This window comes from Ictalurus furcatus, chromosome 4 (genome assembly GCF_023375685.1).
Source record: "Ictalurus furcatus strain D&B chromosome 4, Billie_1.0, whole genome shotgun sequence".
Taxonomy (NCBI): domain Eukaryota; kingdom Metazoa; phylum Chordata; class Actinopteri; order Siluriformes; family Ictaluridae; genus Ictalurus; species Ictalurus furcatus.
This window is the reverse complement of record NC_071258.1, coordinates 20,233,688-20,247,388: the sequence shown is the minus strand read 5'-3', so window position 1 is coordinate 20,247,388 and position 13,701 is coordinate 20,233,688. Positions and strand designations below refer to the sequence as shown.

At 38.1% G+C, this 13,701-nt stretch overlaps 1 protein-coding gene across 1 annotated transcript in view; it reads right to left on the bottom strand.

The window, feature by feature from the left end:
- st14a (ST14 transmembrane serine protease matriptase a) overlaps window positions 1-13,701 on the bottom strand; it is a 57,464-nt gene that overhangs the window by 6,000 nt on the left and 37,763 nt on the right. The window contains exons 9-17 of the mRNA XM_053623269.1: window positions 8,076-8,179; window positions 7,889-7,986; window positions 7,466-7,599; window positions 6,516-6,620; window positions 5,231-5,338; window positions 4,990-5,106; window positions 4,703-4,822; window positions 550-733; window positions 6-274 (exon numbers count right to left, since the gene is read on the bottom strand). Of these exons, the coding sequence (XP_053479244.1) occupies window positions 6-274; window positions 550-733; window positions 4,703-4,822; window positions 4,990-5,106; window positions 5,231-5,338; window positions 6,516-6,620; window positions 7,466-7,599; window positions 7,889-7,986; window positions 8,076-8,179 (1,239 nt within the window). The remainder of the gene's footprint in view (window positions 1-5; window positions 275-549; window positions 734-4,702; window positions 4,823-4,989; window positions 5,107-5,230; window positions 5,339-6,515; window positions 6,621-7,465; window positions 7,600-7,888; window positions 7,987-8,075; window positions 8,180-13,701) is intronic.

Genomic DNA, 13,701 nt, shown 5'->3' with positions numbered 1-13,701 from the left:
CCCACCTCCTTCTCTGGTGGCCCCCCAGCCGGTGATCCACACCGATTTACCCACAGGGAAGATATAAGAGGAGGATGGCAAACAGATGGGTCGGATGGTGTCTCTGAAAGCGACAGCTTTGTCCAGTTCCATGAGAGCTATGTCATAATCAAATGTATATTCATTGTAACTGGGGTGAGCAATGATCCTCTTTAGGTAACGCTTTTCTGCTTTATCCGTCTGCTTTTGGGTATGGAGGCCCAGATACACCTCCCATGAGCTTGGCTGAGAGAGCCTGTTCACACACAGACACACACAGACACAGTTTTTGGACTGCTAAAAGTTGTGGTAAATGTGGAAGTCAAATGTTTTTTTTATTTTATTTATTTGGTCTATATAAAAATCCTTTTTGAACATAATCTTAAGAATTTAGGAATAAGACAGAAAATAACCAGATAACCATTAAACTATTTCTGATAAATTGTTATACTTCTTGTAAACTGGTATCTGGGTTTTGCCATTGCACTAGTCACACTGGTAGATATGAAGCATAAAAACAGCAATATTTACCTAATTTTGGGTTCGTCTTGTACGCAGTGAGCAGCAGTGACTAGCCAGCTGTCACTAATGATTGATGCTCCACACACATGCACAGAGTTTTTGATATGAAGGCTGACCTGCCAAGGCCACTCCCCCTCCATTGAATCCTGCCCGCCCACAATACGCGAGGACTTAAAAGGACGCATTCCACATACTAGAAGAGAGGCAAGCAGATATTAGTAGGGTTGTAAACCTCAGCCTTCCACACAAAAGAATATGATTTCACGGTCAGTGATTTGATACTTGACGATACCACTGAATCTGCTACAATATTATGTGATGTGATATTATACACTATGTTATATACACACATAAATATACACACACACACATACATACATATACACACACACACACATATACATATATATATATACACACACACACACATATATATATATATATATACACACACATATATATATATATACACACATACACACACACATACACACACACACACACACACACACACTAGGGATGTCACGAGAACCGATACTTTGGTAGCAACATTCTTAAAACGTGACGGTACTTGTTTTACTGCAGTAACGTTGCTACTGTTTCTAATGAATGTACAGAAGTTGCAATTCTTCTGGAACTGAAGGGGGCAGCAAATATGTGCAAGTGTTTTAGTCAGTCCACAAGTGGTGAAGAAGAAGAACGCCTACAAGCACACGGGAAAAACTACAGATTAGCTTAGCTTAACAAGTTTAGTGGTTGCCGGTGTGCAACCGATGGTATCGTTCATTTCAAACAAAGGATACACCTAGAATTTGGCAAAGCACCTGAAAGACGGCCCTATATTATGTTTCTTTGAGGCAGCTGCATTGTAGCCGTAGAACCAGCTAACGTTATGCTCCATGTAATGTTTGCGATAGCCAGTTATTTGCTAACAACGCTAACGCATTGCAATGTTATAAACTACCTCCTAATGGGCCACAATGCATCGCCATTCAGCCCGTGTCCTGTCAGCTAAATGTAGCCTAATGTCACTAATAATTATTCAAATATTCATGCTTTTAATAAGTCTTTTTGGCCTGCCACCATATCAGTGAATTTAAACTAATGCTTGCATTCAGAGTATGTGTGTGTGTGCACGCGTTTAGGAGTGCACCTTAGCACTTGTTATTAGTCATTGTCAGACAGTGTTTGATAACTAAAATATCCCGCTCTCTCTTTTTGCCAGTATCAGCCAGAGGAGGATGTCCTCCAGGAGTTTTTAATTTTATTTAGAAATTTATTTATTTATTTTAAAGCACACCGTGGTATCGACTTTGGTATCGAGTATCATGTACTTTGGTGGTATCGGTACCGACTACTAGATTTTTGGTATCGTGACATCCCTAACACACACACACACACACACACACACACACACACACACACAAAACATATACACAAAAATTCTTACAGACATGTAAACGTGCTTCCAGTATCTCGCGTAGCTAACGATATTCAATGCCGATAGGTAGGCCTATGTAACTGATCACACTGGTACAGCGACGTAATAGCATAACGAACTTAATTGCAGTGAGTATTCTCATTACAAAGGGAAACATTTATGGATTGCACATTCTATCAGCTTATGTGCTCTCAGTTTTCTACAAAACACATTTGCCCAAAGCACTTCAAAAACAAAGCTATGTTTCATACAGTAAAAGTACTTACAATAAACATTAACTGCACAAAATAATCAACAGAAAAAAAATCGCCTTACCCAACACATTATTCCACAAAGCTGTAATGTCATTGTCCTCCTACTCTTCCCTGTGTCCCTTGTATCCATGAGTGCACAAATGGCTTCGTAAGCACTCCTAAAATCCTTCTAACATCAGACTAACGTTATCACTGCTAGTTATGGGAACAGTCACCAAACTGCTTCATCAGTAGCTGCGTTTACATGGACAACAATAATCCACTCTTAACCCAATTAAGACCATATTTTGATTAAGAAACTACCATGTAAACAGCAATTTTTACTTACCTTAATGTAATTAAGGTCATAATCGAATTAAACTCTAATCGAATTAAGACAGGTGGAGTACTCCTGTTTTAGTCGCATTATGGACTTGTATTACACACATGTAAACACCTGAAATCACATTATGAACGTCATGTGAGAGTTTTTACCACATTTTGCGACAGGACACGATCACACAGGGCAGTTTTACGTTTTACGGCGAACAAGAGAGTTCGAATACGTCCCAAACCGCATACTTTCCTACTATAGGCCTGTAGTGGGGAAAAATACATGTATCTCGGCTACTATATAGACGGTAAGTACATGGTTTGAGACGCAGCCCACGGCTTCAAGCAGTTGTCTATTAGCACGTATAGCATTACAAATAATTAACTGCACTTAAAGAGTTCGTAAAAAAATTAAATAAAAACTCCCAAAACTATATACGGTACCATAACGAAGACGAACTGTATGTTGATACATGAAAATCTGGAGGGACGTCGGACGGCGTGGCGCAGGGACGTAATGACGCGGGCTGTTAATCTAATTATGCCCTATAACATGTAAAACGGGAACATGACAGGTGTATTCTAAAGCGACTCATGTAAACACCTTAATAACATTATTATCTTACTCACATTAAGGTTAATAATTAGATTACTGCTGTCCATGTAAACGTAGTCAGTGACTACGTTTAAATGGACAGCAGTAATCTAATTATTGACCTTACTCTGAGTAAGGTAATAATGTGATTAAGGTGTTTACATAAGTCGCTTTTAAATATTCCTTTCATGTACCCGTTTTACACGTTATAGAACATAATTAGATTAACGTCACACGTCACCGCGCCACGCCGTCCCTCCAGAATTTCACGTATTAACATACAGTTCGTCTTCGTTATGGTACCGTGTATATAGTTTTGGGTGTTTTTATTTTTACCAACGCTTCCAGTGCGGTTAATTATTTGTCATGCTATACGTGCTAATAGACGACTGCTTGAAGCCAAGGGCTGCGTCCCAAACTGCGTACTTACCTACCGTATAGTAGCCGTGATACATGTACTTCACACTGCCGTGTGTGTACGTGTCCTGTCGCAAAATGTGGTGAAAACTCTCACACGACATTAATAATGTGATTAAGGTGTTTAAATGTCTGTAATACACCTCGATAATGCGACTAAAACAGGAATACTCCACATGTCTTAATTAGATTTGTGTTTACTTCGAGTATGTCCTTAATCGGATTAAGGTAATTAAAAATTGCTGTTTACATGGTAGTTTCTTATCAGAGTATTGTCTTAATCGGGTTAATAGTGGATTAAACGCACTGACTGACATGCTGCTGCCCGCTCTCTTGGACTCTTGCCTTTTTAGTATTTTGTTTGTGTTACTAAATGCTGGTAATGATAATGGCTTTCTTTTTGCCATGACACACTACAACACATGCTATGTGACTGTAGGCTTCACTTTATGACAACAAATTGAGGTGAACTTTGAACTGGAAATGATTATGTTATGTGAAAGAGGCTACTGATTAGCTATTAGCAATATTCGAACATTTCTATTGCCGTTTTTTGTTGTTCCGTTTTCCTTTTGGTGAATTAAAAACTAAAACTATTTGTTTTGATAATATTTCTGCGGGAAACTTTACATCCAGAAGCAGAGGTGCTGGATCCACATGAAAAGGTTCCGGAACACAGGTGTGCTATATTTTAGAGGTGCCGGATCCTCTTCCGGCTCAAATTAAGCTCTGTGTGTATATATTATATAATACTATTCCATGGACATTCAAAAGAATGTAATAAAAAATGTAAAATGTGGGCAGAGTGAAACCAATATGTATTGGTTGTATATATACACACACACATACATACATACATACATATGTATATATGTGTGTATATATATATATATATATATATATATATATATATATATATATATATATATACATACATATGTATATATGTGTGTGTGTATATATATATATATATATATATATATATATATATATGTATATATATATATATATATATATATATATATATATATATATATATATATATATATATGTACACACACATACATATGTATATATGTGTATATATATATATATATATATATATATATATATATATATTTTTTTTTTTTTTTTTTTTTTTACCATCACACTTGTCCTCATCAGACCCATCAGTACAGTCCTTCTCTCCATCACACTCTGGGTTCTGCTTACTAATGCACTGGTTGTTCCTGCACTTGAAGTTAGTTTCCAGACATACAGAGGCTGAAAGGGAAAAAGGGCCAGGCATATAAATGGTATTACCCTATCAACAATTGCTGTAAAAAGAAATAATCTAATCTAAGACGTAATGACATCATGGATAACCTTAGTATGAACATGAGGTAGTTTATTATACAGCATACAAAATTGTGTGTTTTCCTGTAACTTACATCTTTCACAGTCTGCTTCATCTGATTTATCACCACAGTCATTTTTCCCATCACACCTTTGTTTCTCTGAGATACAGACACCATTTCCACATACAAACTCTCCTGTTTTACAGGCAGCTAAGGTAGAGAGAGAGAGAGAGAGAGAGAGAGAGAGAGAGAGAGAGAGAGAAACATAACAAAAGATTAACGCATACATCGATACAATTAGAATACAGGAAAACTTAAAGATCACACTCCTTACCACAATTCATTTCATCAGTTTTGTCCCCACAATCATCAATACCATCACATTTCCAGAACATCGGCTTACACAGACCATTCCTACAGCTGATCATGGCAGAGTTACAGTCTGTAAAAATAAAAATTAACACTTAAAAAAAATTGTACGCACACACATTATTTACTTATGCACTACTAATTATATAAAGTCAGTAATGAACTAATAAATTTTAATGGCTGCATAATTACAGCTACCATCAGTCAAACTGCCTTTTCATCTAATGGAACAAGTATAGGGAGTTTAACTGATGGTAGTATTCATCTCTCAAAGCAAACAGCATATATTAATGTAAAGATTTAGTTTAAAAATACTTTATATTTCTTTGGATTCAGACCAAATACTAAAACTGGACCAGGAGGGAGTCCTGCAGCCACTGTGTTGAATGGAAAAATCTGTTAATAAATGTTTGATAGATTGTTTTTATTCAGTGCGTTTACATGGACAATAATCCAATATTAATCCGATTCAGACAATACTCTGATTAATAAACTACCATGTAAACAGCAATTTTTAATGACCTTAATCCAATTAAGGTCATACTAAAAGTAAACACAAATCTAATTAAGACATGTGGAGTACTCCTGTTTTAGTCGCATTATCGATGTGTATTACAGACATGTAAACACCTTAATCACATTATTAACGTCGTGTGAGAGTTTTCACCACATTTTGCGACAGGACGCGATCACACACGGCAGTGCTCAACCGTTTTACGGCAAACAAGAGAGCACGGCTGCATCCCAAACTGCGAACTTGCCTACTATAGGCCTGTAGTAGACGAAATACATGTATCTTGGCTACTATGGAGTAGGTAAGTATGTGGTTTGGGACGCAGCCCATGGTTTCAAGCAGTTGTCTATTCGCACATACAGCAAGACAAAAAATTAACTGCACTTGAAGCGTTCGTAAAAAAATTAAATAAAAACACCCAAAACTGTATACGGTACCATAATGAAGACCAACTGTATGTTGATACGTGAAATTCTGGAGGGACGTCGGATGGTGTGGCGCGGTGACGTAATGACGTGCGCCGTTAATCTAATTATGTACTAGAACATGTAAATCGGGTACATGAAAGGAGTACTCTAAAAGCAACTCATGTAAACACCTTAAAGCACATTATTATCTTACTCAGAGTAAGGTCAATAATTAGATTACTGCTGTCCATGTAAACGGAGTCACTGATAGAAAACCTGACAACTGAGTGTGTGCGTGTATTCCGGGTCAGTGTCTTGGGAGTACGTACGGCAATTCCTCTCATCACTACTGTCTCCACAGTCATTCCAGCCATCACAGCGCAGGGCAGAACTGACACAGCGTTTATTGTTGCACAGGAACTTATCAGGACATGCTGAGGACAAGTTTTAACAAGCAAGGAGTTTTAATACTGAAGCCAGTTATATACTCAGGAGAAAAAGAAATGTCCTCTCACATTCAACTGCTTTTATTTCCAGGAAATTTCTTAATGTGTAAATATTTGTATTAACATAAAAACATTCAACAACTGAGACGTAAACAGAAATTGAATAATGAGTCCCTGAACAAAAGGGGGAGTCTCATCCTCATGGACTGCAGAAGATTTGTCAGTTCTTGCTGTGAGATGTTCCCCCACTCTTCCACCAAGGCATCTGCAAGTTCTCTATCATGTCTGGGGGGGGGGGTCACATGGTTACATGTAATTTTCCACTGACAGGGCAATCAGCTGTCCTTCCTATCGCCCTGTAGCACTGTCTTTGGCATCTTATATTACAGACATTGCAGTTTATTGCTCTGGCCACATCTGCAGTCCTCATGCCTCCCTGCAGCAGGACTATGGCACGTTCACGCAGGTGAGCAGGAACCCTAGACATCTTTCTTCTGGTGTTTTTCATAGTCAGTAGAAAAGTCTCTTTAGTGTGCTAAATTATTGTAAATGTGACCTTAATTGCCTACCACCTGTAAACTGTTAGTGTCTTAAGGACTGTTCCACAGGTGCATGTGCAATAATAGTTTTTGAACAAGCATGAAAAACATTGCTTAAAACCTTTCCAAGAGAGATCTGTAAAGCTTATTTGGATTTTACAAATTTATCTTTAAAATACAGTCTCCTGAAAAAGGCACGTTTCTTTTTTTGCTGAGTATAGTTACTTTTGGCACTGGATGATGTGGCATAGATATATCATGAGTTCCTGGTGGAGTCTAGGACACAGCACTTACGGTTACTGGGTTCAAAGGCCATGAAGGTTGCATTAAAGCCTCGATCCACATAGGATGCATCAGAGTAGAAAACTACAATCATTTGGTTCGAGTTGCTGGTTCGCATGGTGGAAGAAGGTAGTTCACCACAAAGCCTTTGGAGAAGCAGATAAAGTCAAAAGATTTGGGGCTAAAATATGCTGACATTTACCAAAATTTATTATAGCAATAATTTTCACAAAAGGACCTGGACAACCGGGACAAAACAGTCCCAAAACAGTCCCAAAACAATAATGGCTCAGTATAGATGTGCAATACTGAAACTGTGATTGTTGCCACCCACTCTCTCTCTCTCTCTCTCTCTCACACACACACTAGTCACACTCACTACTCACACTCTTTTAGAAACTTAAAACAGCTCCATCAAGCTGCATGTTCACTCACTTTTCATCATTGACCTGGACATAATCCGTCAAACAGGCCCCATCGAGAGACATCATGAATTTAGAGAAGACCAGCTTCACATGCATATTAGATGCCACCTTTAATACACAAGTTCAACACAACAATATTATTATATGCAATTACATGAGTAGTTAGATATTAGTTTCGGTACAAGAGGCTGTCTAACCTGGATCTTCCATTCACACCTAATAAGCGTTGGATAATATTTCGGATAGTTTGGTGATGTAAAGGTTCCAGAGGTTCCTGTCAGAGTTCCACCACATGACATTGCTACAGGTAAGCAGAAACAAGAGTGAGAGGAATATGGTCTTAAATCAAATTCACCAGAAGGTAATTTTGAATGCATTTATTTTGGCATAAAAGACTTCATATTGTGGGCGCATGGTGGCTTAGTGGTTAGCAGGTTCGCCTCACACCTCCAGGGTTGGGGGTTCGATTCCCACCGTGTGTGCGCGGAGTTTACATGTTCTCCCCGTGCTGTGGGGTCGTCCCCCCTGCAGTCCAAAGACATGCATGGTAGGCTGATTGGCATGTCCAAAGTGTCCGTAGTGTATGAATGGGTGTGTGAATGTGTATGTGATTTGTGCCCTGCAATGGATTGGCACCCTGTCCAGGGTGTACCCCACCTTGTGCCGATGGGATAGGCTCCAGGTTTCCCCGTGACCCTGAAGGAAGGATAAGCGGTATAGAAGATGGATGGATGGACTTTATATTGTGGGGAAAAAGGTGCTAGAGTCATGGCGTCTCATTCTTTAACTTCATAATGCTTGTTGATAATCATCCTACTGCCAACCACTGGTAATAAGCCATATGGCCTTGCTGCTCAAACCTCATTCAAACCTAAATTTGATCAATATTTTAATGCTCGGTGTTGCATTCATCTCTTACTGAACATTATGTAGAAGGCATGTTGGCACAGGCTCACATGTCTATAAACTTATTCCTCTGAATGTCTTGAACATTAAATTTCAGTAAAGTTATATTTTTGTTCGTTATTCTGTCAACTTAACATTTTTGTCAGTCAAAACCTTGGTATACGTTCAGTGAAACAAAGTTCGTGAGAGTTGAAAAGCTGAAACCACTATTTCAATGATCCCTGTCAGTAACTACTTAGCAGATTATCATTATTGTAAGCAAGTAAATTGTGTGTGAGCTTTTAAGTGTGTGTGTGTGTGTGTATGTGAGAATGAGAGAGAGAGAGAGAGCGAGAGAGCGCAAGAGAGCAAGAGAGAGAGGGTGTCTGTCATGCGGGCTGTCTGTAACCTGACAAGCTACAAAACTTCCAATGAGTTATTCCAGAGGTTTGTGTAAAATATAACTCAATGACCTCATGGAAATTTGTGAAGCTTCTAAAAAATTATTACAGTAATTCTTGTAAGCTTGTCTGACTTAGAATGTGTAAAAGTACAGTACAGTGGGACATTTTGGAGCATATAACTGTGACATAATACAAGAGGAGTTTAAGATTGTTTTGGATAATACGAATTGCCAAAGTTCAGCCTTGCACAGACTCAACATTATTATTTGGACTGACATGATGTTTACCATCAACGTTTATTATCTGAAAACAATTAAAATTTCATGCAACATTAAACAATACCAAAGACTGTGTATTAGATATATATTACACTACCCGTGGTGTACAAGCCATCAATTCATACATGCACTGATATAGGTCATATATATCAGTCAAATGGTATGTAAATTTACATTTATTGCATTTGGCATATGCCCTTATCCAAAGTGACTTACAGAAATGCTTTGAAGTCTCCATCAATAAATATACCCTGATACTGGTTCATTAGGTCATGGACTACTGTCAATATTAAAAAAAAATCTCAGTTGGGGAGGTAGTACAATATGAAAAAAAAGAAACAAGATTTTTTAAAAATAATAAACTGCTAATTTATGTCTATTTTTTATTTGATAATGTCTAATTGTACTACTATAATGAGTAATAATTAGTTATTACATACTATTAAGCATAAAGAGTGGGTTTATAAGAAAATGACCTTTTTATATCTTTTCAAGCAATATTACTTACTGATAGTTTGTCACACAATGTTGGACAATCCCCCTAAAAGTTTAAAAGTTGAAGTGTTTTTCCTTGCATTACTGACCATAAGAAATAAAGCTATTCTTATAATCCAAAATACCTGGATATGAGATCTTCAACTGTCTGAATAACCTTACTGTGACAGTATAACTTTATAGAAAACACACAAATATATGGCCAAAGGTATGAGGACACCTGACCAACATACCCATACTGTATGTGATGGCTGAACATCCAATTCCAAAACTATGGGCATTAATATGGGTTTATTCTACCCTTTGCTGCTATAACAGCCTCCACTCTTCTGGGAATAATTCCCATCAGAATCTGGAACGTGGAGCATTCAACAAGAGCATTAATGAGTTTGGGCGCTAATGTCAGATGAGAAGACTTGGAGTACAGTCAGCGTTCCAATTCATTCCAAAGGTGTTCAGTGGGGTTGAGGTCAGGCTCTGTACAGTTCACTTGTCATACTGGAACAGGTTTGGGCCCCATAGTTCCAGTGAAGGGAAATATTAATGCTACAGTATATAAAGACATCCTAGACAACTGTGTGCTTCCAACTTTGTGGCAACAGTTTAGGGAAAGCCCACATTTGGGTGTGATGGCCAGGTCTACAACCACAATTCCAAAAAAGTTGGGACGTTGTGTGAAATGTAAATAAAAACAAAATGCAATGATTTTGCAAATCTCATAAACCCATATGTTATTCACAATATTTAAAGAATAAAATAAGGTAATTTTGAATTTGATGACCAAAACAAATCTCAAAAAAGTTGGGACGTGAGCAACAAAAGGCTGGAAAAGTAAGTGTTATTAAAAAGAAACAGCTGGAGGTTAATTGGCAACAGGTCAGTAATATGATTGGGTATAAAAAGAGCATCTTAGAGAGGCAGAGTCTTTCAGAAGTAAAGATGGACAGAGTTTCACCAATCTGCAAAAAACTGCATCTACAATTTGTGGAACAAATTCAGAATGAAATGAAAAACTGCTAACAATATGAATATCTCATCATCTACAGTACATATCATCATCAAAAGATTCCGAGAATCTGGAGAAATCTCTGTGTGCAAGGAACAAGGGTGAAAATAAATATTGCATGCCCGTGATCTTCGGGCCCTCAGGCGGCACTGCATTAAAAACAGGCATGATTCTGTAATGGAAATCACTGCATGGGCTCAGAAACACCTCCAGAACTCACTGTCTGTGAACACAGTTCGCCTTGCCATCCACAAATGCTGGTTAAAGCTCTATCATGCAAAGAAGAAGCCATATGTGAACATGATCCAGAAATGCCACCATCTTCTCTGGGCCAAAGCTCATTTAAAATGGACTGAGGAAAAGTGGAAAACTGTTCTGTGGTCAGACGAATCGAAATTTGAACAACTTTTTGGAAACCATGGACTCCGCATCCTCTAAACTAAAAAGGACTAAAGAAGAGAGGGACCATCCGGCTTTTTATCTGCACTCAGTTCAAAAGCCTGCATCTCTGATGGTATGGGGTGCATTAGTGCGTATGGAATAAGCTTGCACAGGTTAGACATGTATAGACAGGTTTTAGAGCAATATACGCTTCCATCCAGATTCCATCCCATATTTACTTCTGAAAGACTCTGCCACTCTAAGATACTCTTTTTATATCCAATAATGTTACTGATCTGTTGCCACTTAACCTAATTAGTAGCAAAAATGTTCCTCCAGCTGTTTCTTTTTAGTAACATTTACTTTTCCAGCCTTTTGTTGCCCCGTCCCAACTTTCTTGAGATGTGTTGCGGCCATCAAATTCAAAATTACCTTATTTTTTCCCCGTAAATTGTACATTTCCTCAGTTTAAACATTTGATATGTTTTCTATGTTCTATTGTGAACAACATATGGGTTTATAAGATTTGCAAATCATTGCATTTTGTTTTTATTTACATTTTACACAGCAACCCAACTTTTTTGGAATTGGGGTTGTGCATACTTTTGGCCATATATTGTATGTGACTAGATGAGGAAGACAATGTTGTGGAATTAAATCACTTATAAACCCTTTGCCTCAGATTGGTATTGTTATTGACTATCTGTGTCAGAATTTGGTTCCCATTTTTAAGTAGCCTGAATGAAGATCCTTTCAACACACTCAGAACTGTCTGACTCTATAATATACAGTTGTGGGTGAGTAATGACTCATAATTACACTAACCATTGTCACCCTGAAGAGAATGGGTTCTTTTTTCAGTGTGGCTCCTTTCAAAGTTTCTTCCTCATCTAAATTTATATTCAGATTTCTGTAAAAGTGCTTTTAGAAAATATCCATTGTTAAAAGCACTTTATAAATAAAAATGTAATTGAATTCAATTGAATTGAATGATTGACTGGATTTCTACAATTTAAATTTCTATTCACAACCAAGTAAAAATAATTTCTAATGCTTGGCAAGATTCACATTATAGATTTTTGTCACCACATATAGGGATGTCACGAGAACCGATACTTCAGTACCAAGTCGGTACCAGCATTCTTAAAACGTGACAGTACTTGTTTTTCTGCATTTCCGTTGGTACCGATTGTTCCGAAAGTACCGGGGTTGCGATTCTTCCGGACCTGATTGGGGGCAGCAAATACGCGCAAGTGTTTTAGTCGGTCCACAAGTGGTGAAGAAGAAGAAGAAGAAAGCCTACAAGCACACGGGGAAAACTACAAAAGATTAGCTTAACTTAACAAGTTTAGCTATGCCCCGACTCGTTGAGAGGAAAAGAGAGGAAAGCTAGTATCGGTTTCCGGTGTGCAACCGATGCTATCGTTCATTTCAAACAAAGCGAGAAAACACCTGGAATTTGGCAAAGCACCTGAAAGACAGTCCTATATTATGTTTCTTTGAGGCAGCTGGCATTGTGGCCGTGAAACCAGCTAACGTTATGCTCCATGTAATGTTTGCGGTGGCCAGTTATTTGTTAACGATGCGAACGCATTGTGATGTTATAAACTACCTCCGAATAGGCCACCATGCATCGCCATTCAGCCTGTGTCCTGTCAGCTAAATGTAGCCTAATGTCACTAATAATTATTCAAATGTTCATGCTTTTAATAAATCTTTTTGGTCTGCCACCATATCAGTAAATTTAAACTAATGCTTGCATTCAGAGTATAAGGTGTGTGTGTATACATCTGTGCGCTTAGGAGTGCACGTCCACTCATTATTAGACAGTGTTTGATAACTAAAATACCCCCCTCAGTATCAGCCAGAGGAGGATGTCCTCCAGGAGAGTTTATTTTATTTTATTTTTTTAATTTCATACCACACCGTGGTATCGAGTATCGTGTACTTAGGGGCAGTGGTGGCTTAGCGGTTAAGGCTATGGGATACTGATCGGAAAGTCGGGGGTTCAAGCCCCAGCACTGCCAAGCGGCAACTGTTGGGGCCTTGAGCAAGGCCCTTAACCCTCTCTGCTCCAGGGGTGCTGTATCATGGCTGACCCCAACTTGCTAACATGCTGGGGTATGTGAAGAAAACAATTTCACTGTGCTCTACTGTATATGTGACCAATAAAGACTCATTATCATTACTTTTGGTGGTATCGGTACCGACTACTAGATTTTTGGTATCGTGATATCCCTAACCACATAAAGCGTTGACATTTCAACATAAGTTAAAAATATTTTCTCCCATGAACTGTGTTTAGCATATGATAATGAAGTATGCATAACAAGACAATAAGTGAAATTTACAGGCCAAACTACTGATAATAACT